The 15766-nt window shown below is 42.9% G+C and overlaps 1 protein-coding gene across 1 annotated transcript in view; it reads right to left on the bottom strand.

The window, feature by feature from the left end:
- Positions 1-15017, bottom strand: part of LOC120066643 (protein kinase C-binding protein NELL2-like) — a 110918-nt gene extending 95901 nt beyond the window's left edge. Inside the window, exons 1-3 of the mRNA XM_039018074.1 lie at positions 14969-15017; positions 14530-14658; positions 2855-3005 (exon numbers count right to left, since the gene is read on the bottom strand). Coding sequence (XP_038874002.1) covers positions 2855-3005; positions 14530-14658; positions 14969-15017 — 329 coding nt within the window. The remainder of the gene's footprint in view (positions 1-2854; positions 3006-14529; positions 14659-14968) is intronic.
- Positions 15018-15766: the final 749 nt, after the last annotated feature.

Below are 15766 nucleotides of genomic sequence, written 5' to 3'. Positions count from 1 at the left end.
CATCATTAATTTAAGACATGAAGGTTAGTCAATCCGGAAAATTTCAAATACTTTGAAAGTTTCTTCAAGTGCAGTCGCAAAACTCAACAAGTGCTATGATGAAACTGGCCCTCATGAGGACCACCACAGGAAAGGAAGACCCAGAGTTACCTCTGCTGCAGAGGATAAGTTCATTAGAGTTAACTACACCTCAGATTGCAACCCAAATAAATGCTTCACAGAGTTCAAGTAATAGACACATCTCAAAATCAACTGTTCAGAAGAAACTGTATGAATCAGGCCTTCATGGTCGAATTGCTGCAAAGAAACCACTACTAAAGGACACCAATAAGAAGAATAGACTTGCTTGGGCCAAGAAACACGAGCAATAGACATTAGACCGGTGGAAATCTGTCCTTTGGTCTGATGAGTCCACATTTTAGATTTTTGGTTCCAACCGCTGTGAGATGCAGAGTAAGTGAACGGATGATCTCCGCATGTGTGGTTCCCACCGGAGGAGAAGGTGTTATGGTGTGGGGTGCTTTGCTGGTGACACTGTTTGTGTTATTTAGAATTCAAGGCACACTTAACCAGCATGGCTACCACAGCATTCTGCAGCAATACGCCATCCCAACTATTTTGCGCTAGTGGGACTATAATGTGTTTCTCAACGGGATAATTATCTAAATATCTCAAAATAATCTCAAATATAAAACATATTTTGATTTGTTTAACACTTTTTTGGTTATTACATGATTCCATATTAGTTATTGTTGAAAATAGTAAAAATAAAGAAAAACCCTTGAATGAGTATGTGTGTCCAAACTTTTGACTGGAACTTTGAGTTTGTCTCGTGTGGAACCAGGAATAATGAGCAGATGGAATACGGAGAGAGGAATTGCTATTCGCACACACACACACACACACACACACACACACACACACACACACACACACACACACACACACACACACACACACACACACACACACACACACACACACACACACACACACACACACACACACACACACACACACACACACACACACACCATTCTAGCCAATTCAACATCACTAACAGAGGTAAAAGGCAGTACAATAGAGGACCGACCACACCCATAGTTCTACAGACAGCTGAACAGTTCCTCTTCATTCCCAGAATCCTTTCAGTAAAGTAGATCTCTCACCTCACTCACCCCATGGTGAAATATAAATGCCTCACCCTGTTTAAAAGAATCATGGTCTCTCTAGGTCTGATAACCCTTTCAAGATTCAATCCCAGGAATATGTGCAAGCTTAATGCTACTCTATGGCTGTTAATGAGAGCTTCAGTATGACACAACACCAGGCAACACTAGTACAACCATGTGATGTGAGTGAGAGGAGTAAACTCATGGGGACAGGGGTACATTGGTGTTTCAGGAAATCCCTGCATTCCATCTATCCAGTCCATAGAGATTCCCTATATGAAGTGACACTAATGGAAAGAGCTGCCAGAGTTGCCAATAAAGAGTCATCAGCTCTGGCTTTAAAGACAGAGATTTCTTTGGAGCTACTCGCTTCAAAGTATTATTCAAAAGATAAACAACCACTTAGAAGAGGAACTGTACTGAAGAGCAACTGGAGTTGATTTATCTACAAACCGATATAACGAGTTATTCTGCCCCAGCCATGCACAATATACCAGCTGCACAAATCCAGTAACTCTGCCTGCCGGGATCACTCAGCAAACCATTTCTAAACCAAATGAAACAGTGAAGCGAGCCTGTAGCGTGCAGTGAACACACAGCCTAGCTGGGCTTATCAGAGCTGGGGAAAGTCATTAACATTGCAGTGAGGTCTTTACTTTGCGCTGACTTTAATGTACACAGTTCAATCAACACATTATGTGGCATTCTGATTACCAGTCTGATCTGCTGGCTGCACAGCTAGCTAATGGAAAACAGATCAGCATGCTAACTAACCAGGAAGGGGAGAGAGGCTCATCACCTTTCTGTTCACAACCACAATGGGCCTGTGTTTGGTTTAGTGCTGCACTAGGAATAACATGAGATTGTGCCGTACAGGGTCATTTGCTTTGTCTGTACAGAATTGTTAAGTCTGGTCTTGTCACGACTTCCGCCGAAAGTCGGTCCCTCTCCTTGTTCGGGCGGTGTTCGGCGGTCGACGTCACCGGCCTTCTAACCATCACTGATCCATTTTTCATTTTCCATTGGTTTTGTCTTGTCTTCCTTCACACCTGGTTCCAATCCCATCAATTACATGTTGTGTATTTAACCCTCTGTTTCCCCTCATGTCCTTGTCGGAGATTGTTTGATTGTATGTGATGTGCATGTATTATGTTGGTGTGCGACGGGTTTTGTACCCACTTTTGTTATTTTGGTTTTTGGAGTTTTATCAGCATTTATTAAACAACTCAGTTTTCACCAAGTTCGTTCTCCTGCGCCTGACTTCCCTGCCACCAACACGCACCCATTACAGGTCTGTTAGTGCTGCAGGTATCAAATCAGTATTTTCTTATTTATTTTTTATTTATTAGGATCCCCATTAGCCGACGCCAGTAGCGACAGCTAGTCTTACTGGGGTCCGACACATAACGGAAAATACATTAAAGACAAAATACTTTAAAATGTACATACATTTAAACAAATTAACATGTGTGTGTGCATCAGTTACACAAAAATACTGTATGTACCCTCAACACATTCTACACACAAATGACACTCCCATATTTTAAGAAGACTTCACTGCAAAGGTGAGCCATTCATACTCTGATCAGTGTGCTTTGTGAGATCTCTGACATTGTGTTCGGCGTGTATTGTGAGGACTCCAGCATTGTATTCAGTAAGTATTGTAAGGACTCTGGCCGTACCTCTGTTCAGAGTGGTGGATGGACAGGATGACCCCAGAGTTTAGGTGCTCCTGTTTCAGGGTGACCAGCACGGTGAACTCAGTCCGGCCCCTCAGCTTCTGGAGCATCCGCGCAGACACATCCTCAGGGGCCTTCACCTCCCTGGATGAACCTGGGAAAAGAACAAGTGACAGTTTGATAATTAAAAAGACAATATTGTAGTAGCACTTGAGAATTCAAATACATCAGCATTATTAATTTACCCATTTCATTTCCATGTGTTTCCATTCATTAGAGGTTATCTATCATTGTTGCAGATGTTGGTTATTCTTGATATTATTACCTCATTGCATGTTACATACAGATGCAGGAACTTAATTTGACCAGTTTCTCCCACAGCAGGAAAATTATTCTGCAGCAACAGGAAATGTGAATTATTGTGTGGATTATAATTAATGGACATTTTTGTAGAGGGTGATACATTTTTTGTTAGGGCAAATCAATTCTGAAAGTGAAATTACAAACTTTAGAAGCCTTTTTAAACCGTGAATACACTATAAGTTTGCATTTCCTGCTGTGCAGGACATTTCCTGCAACAACAGGGTGACCAGATTAAGATCCTACATCTGAGCAAAGAATATTCATGATTGCTCAACCGTAATGCTATCTCAGATATGTCTATTATTTCTGGCATAATGTGTATTAATGACAGGGAGAGCGGTGTTACTCTGTCACTGAAACTTTACATAAAGACAGTAGGATGCAGGAAAATAAAACAAACAACAAACAATTCACGATGCCTCAGTTGTTGGTACAGACAGGCAAAAGAAACAATCCACTCTTGAAATTACAGCAGAACACAGCTGGCTATTTCAGCTCCTCAAAACCTCTGATCAATCTCCGACAGGCAGCTTCAGAGCTCCACCTTTGGATTTCAGCTTTATCTGCCAGCCGAGACAAATCGATAGAAAGCTGCAAGACATGGAAGTGAAGAAGAAGAAGAACGCAGCGGCTCTGTGTTATATATGTATATACATACATGCATACATACATACATACATACATACACACATACATATATACAGTATGTATATGTGTCCGCCACACAGAGCCGCTGCGTTCTTCTTCACTTCCATGTCTTACAATATAAGTGAATAATAATAATAAGAAGAAGAAGAACGCAGCGGCTCTGTGTTATATATATATATATATATTTGTCTCGGCTGGCAGATAAAGCTGCAATCCAAAGGTGCAGCTCCGAAGCTGTAAAGTTTCAGTGAAGCCACAAAGTAACACCGCTCTCCCTGTCATTAATACACATTATGCCAGAAATAATAGACATATCTGAGATAGCATTACGGTTGAGCAATCATGAATATTCTTTGCTCAGATGTAGGATCTTAATCTGGTCACCCTGTTGTTGAAGGAAATTTCCTGTGAAAAGCAAACTTATATATATACACTACATGACCAAGAGTATGTGGACACCTGGTCGTCGAATATCTCATTCCAAAATCATGGGCATTAATATGGAGTTGGTCCCCCCTTTGGTGCTATAACAGCCTCCACTCTTCTGGGAAGGCTTTCCACTAGACGTTGGAACATTGCTGCGGGGACTTGCTGCGGGCACTGATGTTGGGTGATTAGGCCTGGCTTGCAGTCGGCGTTCCAATTCATCCCAAATGTGTTTTATGGGGTTGAGGTCAGAGCTCTGCGCAGGCCAGTCAAGTTCTTCTACACCGATCTCAACAAAACATTTCTGTACGGGCCTCGCTTTGTGCACAGGGGCATTGTCATGCTGAAACAGGTAAGGGCCTTCCCCAAACTGTTGCCACATTTGGAAGCCCAGAATCGTCTAGAATGTCATTGTATGCTGTAGCGTTAAGATTTCCCTTCACTGGAATTAAGGGGCCTAGCCCAAACCATGAAAACAGCCCCAGACCATTATTCCTCCTCCACCAAACTTTACAGTTGGCACTAAGAATTGGGGCCGGTAGCGTTCTCCTGGCATCTGCCAAACATAGATTAGTCTGTCGGACTGCCAGATGGTGAAGTGTGATTCATCACTCCAGAGAACGCGTTTCTACTGCAACAGAATCCAATGACGGCGAGCTTTACACCACTCCAGCAGACGCTTGGCGTTGTGCATGGTGATCTGCATGGCTACCACAGCATTCTGCAGCAAAACGCCATCCCATCTGGTTTACACTTAGTGGGACTATCATTTGTTTTTCAACAGGACAATGACCCAACACACCTCCAGGCTGTGTAAGGGCTATTTGACCAAGAAGGAGAGTGATGGAGTGCTGCATCAGATGACCTGGCCTCCACAATCACCATTGAGATGATTTGGGATGAGTTGGACCACAGAGTGAAGAAAAAGCAGCCAACAAGTGCTCAGCATATGTGGGAACTCCTTCAAGACTGTTGGAAAAGCATTCCAGGTGAAGCTGGTTGAGAGAATGCCAAGAGTGTGCAAAGCTGTCATGAAGGCAAAGGGTAGCTACTTTGAAGAATCTAAATCTAAAATCTATTTTAATTTGTTTAACAATTTTTTGGTTACTACATGATTCCATATGTGTTATTTCATAGTTTTGATGTCTGCACTATTTTTTGACAATGTAGAAAATAGTAAAAATAAACCCTTGAATGAGTAAGTGTGTCCAAACTTTTGACTGGTACTGTATATATACAGTATATTACATATTCTATTCTTTTCAGATCTCTGTGTAGCCTAGCTAGTCTTCTGTAGCTAGTCTTCAGTTCTCCAGTCTCACCAGTGTGCCACCCTCTCCCCTGACTCTACCCAGACGTCTATGCTACTTTAATGGAAGCATCAATAAATTATGACATTTCTCAGAAGCGATCACATCAAAGGGTTCACTCCCAGCCAGGGGACGCATGCAGGATGGCATTCTTTAGCACTACGGGAAGCTAAGCTAGCATCGCTGCCTCTCCTCAGCGCATAAACATTTAACTTCCAGCTGGTGGGAGTAGACAATTAACACAATGCAATCTGCAAACACTACCAAGGCCACGATGAAGCCTGGCACTGTGCAGGGAGAGCATGTAGAGTAGTCGACGATGCGTGTGATAGGAGACAAGCACGTTATACAGTCTTCGGGGAAGGAGTGTAACGTGTGCTGCTAGCATTAGCATCTGTCGGATGCTGGCTAGGCTACTCCATGGGGAGGCCATGTTTTGAGTCGTTTCTGTCAACAACAAAAAAGGTTGTCTGGTTTTTAGGTCCACTAGACAGATGCAACGCTAGACTGCATCCTCTCACCACAGCTGGTGTCATTAAAGTGTCATTGGCTGAGGTGGGACAGATGCAACGGTGACATGTACCAGATTAGTCTGCCCAGCAGTAACCTGATGGTAGCAACAGAAAGCCTCTGAATGAATAATTAAATCTAAGTGGCCACTCTTCATAATAATGTAGGACATTGGGGGAAATTATTAATGCTTTGAGGTGTCTTAGTGGACTACCTCATTGAATCGTAATTACAGATCAAATAGGGTGACGCATAATGGTTTAGTGACTTTTTCCCTACAACAGAAATACAATGAGCCATTTGTCAGACTTAAAAAACAAAACTGAACCCAAGCAAAAGGCTCCGGCCCGCAGATGGTACAGTGCTGTGCTAGTCAGTAATGTGCCAGACCTCAGCATGGCGGGTGTGACTGGCCAAGACAAGGGGACCACACTGATATCTCAATCCCAGGCACAATGGAAGGGCAGAATGAAGGTGAGGTAGGGGACAGTTTGGGCCGAGGGGCCTTGGGACTGAGCCCGGGGATCCACAGCAAGCCATCAGCCTGTGATCTGGTGGTAACCTCTCCTCTTCAGAACACAGCCTGCTTCCCCATGGGGGGTGGGAAGTGTCAAATGGGGAGAGGGACTGGTTGGGAGGATGGGGTAGGGTGGGGCTTTAGGGAGCTAGATGGACCCCTCTCTCAGACTTACTGATGAGCACGGCTGTGTTTGGAGACGCCCACATCAAAAGCACAGAGATAGGACCCCTGCGTCGGTGCTGCTCACTCAGGGCATAAGATTAGCCCCAGACAGTACCCTACCAGTAACCCTCCCAAAAACCCTCCACATGAAAGAGGAGTGGATGAAAGGGCCAGATTCCCCCGCTCTCTGCCAAATCAATACCCTAGTCCCCATCCCCATGCACTGCACTGCAAGGCATGAGCCATCAGAAGCCATCAGTCGATTAGGTATTGGCAGGCGCCTGCATGGGGCGACCACCTGCTTTTAATGACCACTCTAACATGGGCAAAACAGACATTAAATAGCCTGGAAAGGAACATCCATGTCATACCTTATCTCACATCGGCATTGCTTTCAATGCTATCATTGAACTAACGGACACAGATTAATTAAGGGGAAAAAACACTCCTTTTCAGGCATCAAGAAATGCATTGACAGAGTGAGAAGTTCAAAGCATCGGGCTCAGAGAGGGTTCCTGGGAAGCAGAGCTTTGTGGTAGCCTAGCCAGCACACTAATCTTATCTGCATAATGTATACAGCTTTAATGGTTTCACACCAGGTGATTGACTCTAATCTGTAAATGAGTAATGCTACTTTTTTTATCAGTCTGAACTCTAAGTTTGTGCACAACGGTGAATGCTCCCCTTCAATTGTATAAGAAATATTATTATTATGAGGCTAATCAAATCACATTTTATTTGTCACACCCTTCGTAAACAGCAAGTGTATACTTACTTACGTGCCCTTCCCAAAAATGCAGAGAGAAAAATTGAAAAATAATAGAAAGAAAATAACACAAGGAATGAATACACAATGAATAATGATCATTTGGCTATATACACAGGGTACCAGTACCGAGTCGATCTGCGATCTACAGGGGTACGTGAGGTAGATACGTACATATACTGTAGGTAGGAATAAAGTGACTAGACAACAGGACAGATAATAAGCAGTAGCAGCAGCATATGTGATGAGTCAAAAGAGTTGGTGCAAAAAGGGTCAATGCAGATAGTCTGGGTAGCTATTTGGTTAACTATTTAGAAACGCATGGGGGTAATGCCAATCTAATCAATGGTTCATAGGTTTACCATTTGGAACAGGTTCCTTTAAAGCTCCAAACCTGGCCTAACTATCACACAATCCTTTCCAACTGCTCCCATATCTTCCAGTATTTTCAGAATGAACTCCTACGCCGTACACATGTACACCGTATACTGTGACTCCTTAAGTGTACACTGTACAAGGATGTAAACAGCCTCTCAAGGACAAGATTCATTCACTGGGTAACATCTATAGATTATATAGATAATATATATATTTATTTTTTATCATTCCATAAGGGTTGTGCGGGCCCTAATTTACAATGATGAAGATGCCTGACTTTACCCAGAACAGAGTCCAACAATAATAGCAAGTTAAAGATCACAGCTAGGGATGCACGATATATCGGTGAGCATATCGGAATCAGCCGATATTAGCTAAAAATGCCGGCATCGGCCCGATGTCTGGTTTAACGGCGATGTGCAAAATTGTCAAAGCTGACGTGCATACCTATATAAAGTAAGTAGATGACGTAATGACGCCACTAAAAATACAGCGCTAAACAAAAGCAGAAAAATACTAAGCGCACACTTCCAACAACTAAACAAGTTCAAGTCAAGCAGTCATTTGAAAGAGTAAGAAAATTTCAGTGAGGCAACTCAAAGGTAAAATCCATTAATGCCAAGATAATGGCATTCATTGCCCTTGACAATCAACTGTCCTCTGTCGTGGATAATATTGGTTTTCACCGACTGGTCGAGCCCCGGTACACACTATTTTTCAGATGTTGCCCTACCGGAGTTACACAGTATTGTTGAAACGTACATCTATGAGCTACTTGCTATGGGCGTCACTGCTATTAGCTTCATGACTGATATTTTGACCAGCGATGTCAGGCCCCATGAGCATGCTGAGTCTGACAGCACAGTGGGTCGATTAGAATTTCATACTGAGGAAAGCCGTATTGCATGCTCAAGAATGTGCTGGTTCTCATACCGCTGCGGCCATTTCAATGGCATTTGAGAACATGTTTGAAACTTGGCTTGGAAACATGAACACACTCCTAGCGCCATTCGAACAACTGACTTGAGAAATAAGTTAATCAACTGAAACTGCAGCAGACGAGATACCCTCTGTCATGGCATTGAAACGCCTGCTCAACAAAACTGCCAATACAGACCGTGGGGTTAAAACTTACATAAGTACTTGAGGCTGTGAACAAGCAATTTGGTGGCATTCTCTCTGAGCCTCTTTACTGTGTCGCCACCATGCTTAATGCTAGGTACAAGGACCACTACTTCGATGCAGACAAGAAAGAGGGTTTACGTGAAATGTTACATACACAGCTGTAAAAGATGAAAACGGACACAATGACTGTGCTCACCGAGAAAGAGAGGCCACGGTTGAAACGACTGAACAAATGAACAACCAAACAGCACAGCAAGTAAGTGAAAGAAGTAGGTTTTGATGATGTTTTACTGGTAATGGGGACATACGTAAATGCCAACAAAATAACATTTTGGTCAGTGGTGTGTGTGTAACCTTTAACTAGGCAAGTCAGTTAAGAACAAATTCTTATTTACAATGACGGCCTCCCCCGGCCAAACACGGACGACGCTGGGCCAATTGTGCGCCGCCCTATGGGCCTCCCAATCACAGCCGGATGTGATACAACCTGGATTCGAACCAGGGATTGTAGTGACGCTTCTTGCACTGAGATGCAGTGCCTTAGACCACTGCGTCCATGTGTGTGTGTTAACTATTTAACTGTACTAGAATGCTTAAAAAGATGCTAAAATGTTAAATATCGGTTATCGAAATTTGTTTTTTTGGCAAGGAAAATATCGGATATCGGTATCGACCAAAAATGTCAAATCGGTGCATCACTAATTACCGCGATGTTTTGATCTAAATAATGAGGATAGTGTTAACTTTATCAAGTGGACTACTGGAACAAAATAGCACTGGCCACGTATTTAAAACATCTCCTCTCTAACATTTCACAAATATGCAATCTTTTCAGCTCTCAAAATTTAACCATGCATAAAATATGTTTAGCACAGAATGACCAAGTGGGACCAGTCAGTCCAAACATCTGAAAATCCCCAAACAAAGAGAACAAATAAGGAAATATACCACAGATAGCCGATAAATACATTCCTGCCTCACTCAACATTGCGTAACACCGCCAGTTAGAAAATGACATAGAATTTTCCCCAAACACTCTTTGTTTAAAACATTGGAGGTGAGGCTGAGGTATCTGCGTGGGAGGGTTGGATCCGAGAACGTCTCTTTTGGGAGATAACAGTAATGATAAACTCAACAGTAACTCCAAACCCTCCATTACCCCCCTTTGGCTAGCCTACAGCTTCTAACTGAATAATCCAATACCAGCGCCGGCTCCGGCCGGCTCAGGCAATCTGCATTCGGAGGATGGTCTATCCCTCTACTGTGTGTCCGCTCTACTGGAACAAACACTAAACTGAGCCAAGGGCACCTCCAGGACTGCTGGGGCAGCACTGTCTCTAAAACTCTCTGATCGACTCTGCACTGCCGTCAGTCCGCCAGCCACTGACTGTCTGACATTCAGAGTCTTTGAGCTGGTGTCAGCCAGCCGCCAGTCCTTTATCTATGTAAATGTATGGTGTATGGTGGCCCGGAGGTGACAGAAATAACCCCCAACCACCATCAGCACTTTTGGAACAAAGGATCAGGTTGGCTTGACAGGGCTAAAAACACCTTGATTTGTGGGCCAAGTTACTGTCACAAGTCCTTCCACATAGAAACAGTCAGATGCGAATGCTGTGTTTCTGCGGAATAGCTTTAGTAGCTGTCTGTAGCCCCAGAGGTTAGCCTATTAGCTGCCTCCTGTTTGGTTGGTAGACACACACACACACACACACAGAGAGACACATAGACACACACAGGGAGCGCTGCTCTATAATAAATGAGTCTCTTCCATCCCACAAGAACTAATGCCTCTCTGACACAGCTCTGGCTGGCTGGTGACACAAAAGCATCACACGGCACGCAGGGCTCTGGGTTCACGCGCATGCAGCTGTGTGGATAGGACACCGCTCACCTGACCGCTTACTGTCGTGACCATGGCAGGCTGCTTTTCCAGCATCAGTTACAGTAGTAAGACTGTGTCCGATAGGAGTTCAGTGCTGTTTGTGGGTGTGCTTCGTATGTACCACAGAGGGATCTACTCTGAAACCTATTTTAATCATGAAGATGTCTTGTTTGCAACCAAAACATAGGATGAACGAAGTTCCTTCTACAGGGTGCCACCTGCCCCAATTAGGTGCGACTGACATAGCCAGGGGCATTCCTTCCTCCAGCTTTATCGTACCAGTCCCTGAGGCATCCCTCTCTATCTGAACTGCACTTTGCTGTACTGCTGACATATACCTTCAAAGACGATCTGCTGCAGGGGGTGTCGTTCTAAAATGCAATCCCCACCTCCCTCCTCTCTCTCTCTCTCTCACATACACACGTGCATGCAAGCTAGCACACACACACACAAACATTCCCTATCTTCCTCCCCTCCTTTACCACCTCCAGAATCGTCTCTTCTCCTCGCCTTCGCCCGCCTCCTAGAGATACCAGCCATCCCCATGGGCAGGCAGGCAGAGAAACAGGCAGCCACAGCCCTGTATACATTCAGATTGGTTTCTAATGAGCGTAGGAATGACCCCATGCAGCCATGTTAGCCGAGCCAGAGCCACACATCTGGATTACAGTCTATCAACCCCAATCAGACAGACAGCTCTATATTCAGTGAATACACTACAGAGGCCAGAAGGTTTGGCTGCCGCTCCGCACCGCGCCTCCACCCAGCATCACTTACTTATCAGAGACATCCTAAATGAATGATGTCAGCAGGCAGAAGCAGCCATAAATAACGCAGCGCTTTCCTTTCTGCTGGGTGGGTAATTGAATGTGCTTAAACTCTGCTCAAAGGTAATCCAGAGAAATAAGGGCTGTATTGACAGAGGCACACTGAAGAATGTACGGGGGAGTCTGAGTCATGTTTCCATTTTGTGACACCAATGGCGAACTGGAGGAGAGAGGGTGGCATAGTAGAGGATGGGACATTACAAAGAGGAGAAGGGGCTCTAGCTGCAGACATTGATGCACGATGCGTAAATGTGCTGGCAGGGTCATGGTTAGAAGGGATACAGCTTTTGTCAAATGAACCCTTTTCCTAACCTTAACCTAATTCTCCTAACCTGCTACGTTAATTCTCCTAACGTGATGAATACGTTATCCTAACCTGCTACGAAAAGTCAAATCTGATGTTAATTTGACAAAAGCTGGATCCCTTTTAGCCATGACCTGCTGGGCAGGGCTACAGAGCAGTATATTTAAATGAGAGGATAGACATGAGGTATGTGTAGTAGAAGGATTTGGAAATGAGGTATTCCTATAACATCAATGTTCATCACTTTTGTATTGGATGATGTGCTATAAGATGCCAAATGTTCCTTTTGAAGGCATAACTCCACATTTTGTAAACATTGATCTGGATGCATAGAGCTTTATCTGTTAATGTGTACGGGTTGATATTCTTCTGCAGAGAACTTTACCATGGGTGAATCCATTTGAATTCAATCATTTTTTGACAGCATTCCTTTTGATTTAAGGAATTCTTTCCATATATGTTTGCACATGGAAGAAGTGGTCAGAAAGGGACTTTTTGGACCCGAATGCCAAAACATTCAGAAGATAAAGGTGTTCAATGTTGACCCATTATGCATTCCCCACCATCCATGTTTTTGCCACTGGAAAATATAAACGACTGAGTTCGATGTCATTTAAAAGCTTTAAAAAAAGTGTTGTCAAGCGATTTGATTATTTCTTGAAAAAAAATGTTTTTTATAAAAATAAACATTTAATGTAAATTATGTAAAAACGCGTACACTCTGATTTTTTGTTGTTGTAGCTTAGACCCTGTTTCACATCATCTGAGGTTTTGGTGTTGTGTCCGCCATCAGCTGAGACACAACATGCTCTTGAATACAGGTTGGGTGTCATTTCGATCATAGAAACATATTTCACCTATCCCTTCAGACTACTGTAATTTAGCTGGTACACCATTGAAATGTAAATTTGACTGAAATTGTACTGTAACTTCTAATTACGATGACAAATATGACAGCAGGTCCATCCACCGTCGAATGTCAATATAAATGGTCATGTATATTCTATTATCTATTGGGGGATTGACAGTATAATTTAAAACAACAGATATTCCCATTCAAGTCAACATCCTCTGACGTGTGGATCTACAATCATCTTTGTGGTACCACTTGAAAGTTGACATTTCAAATGTATTCTCATTTTAGTCCATTTATCAGCCAAAACATGACACCCACCCTGTACTGAAGAGCATGTTTTGTCTCAACCGAGGGCAGACACAACACAAAAACCTTAGATGATGTAAAACAGGGTCTAAATTACAACATATATGACAACAATAGGAGTTTGTGCGTTTTTAGATAATTAGCGTTAAAGGTTAAAAGATGATCATTTTTATTTTAAAAAACTATTTTTTTTAGCTTGACAACCCTGTTTGTGGCTTTTAAATTATATCAATCTCAACCGTTTATATTTTCCACTGATGAAGACATGGATGTCTCATGCTATGGTGGGATATGGAAAATGAGTCTAATTTGTGTACCTTTACATCTTAAGTGTTTTGGCATTCAGGTCCAAAAAGTCACTTTCTTAGCACTTCTACAATGGCCAAATGTGTATGGAAGGTTTCGTTCGAAACAAAAGAGGTGTTGTCAAAAAGTGATTGAATTCAAATGGATTCACCCTAATTTAAATGATGTATTATTTAGTTTTAAAAGGTGCGAGGGCAGAGCAGTAAAACCTACAACTAGAGCGCGATACCAGCAGAACTCCTGTGACAAACGGCATTTCTCTGTCCAATACACCACCACTTTGCCAGTCAGATGATCAAGACTAGCATGTTAAAATGGGACAAACATGGAGATTGCTTCTATGATATTCTTACTAATGGCTCCTATCTCTGACAAACTAATACAGGTTCCGACTAGATAACCCATAATCAAATCAAATATAATCAAATATACTTCAGACACTGGGGGATCATTGAAGGACCAGTCTGACTAGGGTCAATTCACCGTCATCCACGCTCCATACATCTCCACGAGCCCGGGGTGTTGTTGCTTGCTAATCTCATTATGCCGTCTTTCCATCATTATTTGCATGTCTGTGTCTGCCCCGATCTGTGTCACCCCCCCCCCCCCCCCCCCCCCCTTTCTATTATGGGAATCATTGCCTTTGTTATGGGCAGGTGGCATCCTGGGCCCCTGGCCTCACTCAAAGAGAAAATAACAACACAACGCTACTGTATGTCAAAAGAGATGGTTGTGCAAACAGGTTGTATTGTGGAGAAGATGCATAAATTGAATGGTTTCCTTTTATGTGAGAGCTTCTAAGAGCATCAACGCCCATTTACCATTAGTCAATCTAATATTATATAGTACAAAACAAGTATTTTCCCTTGCCATGTTTGATGAGTTTGGACTTCATTCTTATGAAGAAAAAACTGCAATCAATCATTGTTGCCCTGTCTCCTTCAGCCCAACACAGCATATTAGGTGTCTTTATGGCAGCATCTTACCTTGAAAGTGGAACGCCCGAGACTCGCTGTGAAAGCCCTGGACTTGATTAACTCCATCAAAACCCTCTCCAAGCGTCAATTCATCGAACACATTGATGCGTAGAGCAGGATCAACCCCGAAACCTAAAACTTATTGATAGAAAAACAAACACAATAGGCTACGCATGAAGGACAAAATTCACAGCATATTCCGTGACCCGTCCTGAAAGGTTATTGATGCTGGGTAGATGCGCATCTAAGTGTTCAGAAATATATCTGACATTTACAACTACAATTTTAATAATAGCTGAAAGTGGATAGGAGAAATACTAAATTACACGACAATGACAACCCAGTTAGATGATAGCCTACAATCATGTATGTTGTAAAGTGGGTGTCTCAAGTCGTTGACATTAATTAGCTACGAGACATTATGGTCAATGGCAAATGTGTGTCCTACCTGAGGTGACGCAGAATAAACCGAGGACAAGAAATAGTTTTAATCCCATTGTGAATCCAAATTAGTCCATGTTTTGTCCACTTCCAAGAGGCAGTACTGTTCAATCCAACGATGTCACAACAGCTCAGTAGCCTTTTACAAATCCCACATTTGTGAAAACCGGATCACCAAGAGATTTTATTCCATTCAGTGCGAGCTACCTTATACAGGTATGTTATACTACTGGCATCGGTCAATCGGCGACACAGGTGGGTAGGCAATAGAGGTTGTAACAAAGCAATCTTCCCAGTCCCTGAAACGCTCCTCTGTTCAGCAGTCTGCACGAGTGCGACAGAGGAGAGGAGAGGAGAGAGGGTACCCGCTTTCAGGGTGTGAAGGAAAGCAGAACGAAGCGAATGGATCAATAAACCCCCTTGTGGTCTTGGCTGAAAATGCCTTGATAATCCCAAACGCGCACTAAAATACTGTAGTTGTTATTCACTGAGTATACAAAACATTAAGAAGAACACCAAACAAACACTGTATAGCCTCAAAACATAGTTAAATCTATAATTGTTATATCATGGATGGTTAGTCCTTGTATCTAATGCTCTGTCTCTGTCTATGACTTTGATTGTGGTTACATTTCTCCAGCCCCATACCTCAGTTTTTTTACAAAAAAAAGTGGTGTGGTGTCGCATTGTTATTGTTTCAACTGCGGATAGACCCTTTAATGACTTGGATCTCGAGGATACTTGTGTGTGTTGATTCCTCCATCAATCCACTCAAACCTTATTTTCCCAAGTTACTGTAGCTTCT

Source organism: Salvelinus namaycush, chromosome 21, assembly GCF_016432855.1.
Source record: "Salvelinus namaycush isolate Seneca chromosome 21, SaNama_1.0, whole genome shotgun sequence".
NCBI classification, from domain to species: domain Eukaryota; kingdom Metazoa; phylum Chordata; class Actinopteri; order Salmoniformes; family Salmonidae; genus Salvelinus; species Salvelinus namaycush.
The sequence above is the reverse complement of the archived record's forward strand: the minus strand, read 5'-3'. Positions and strand labels throughout refer to the sequence as shown.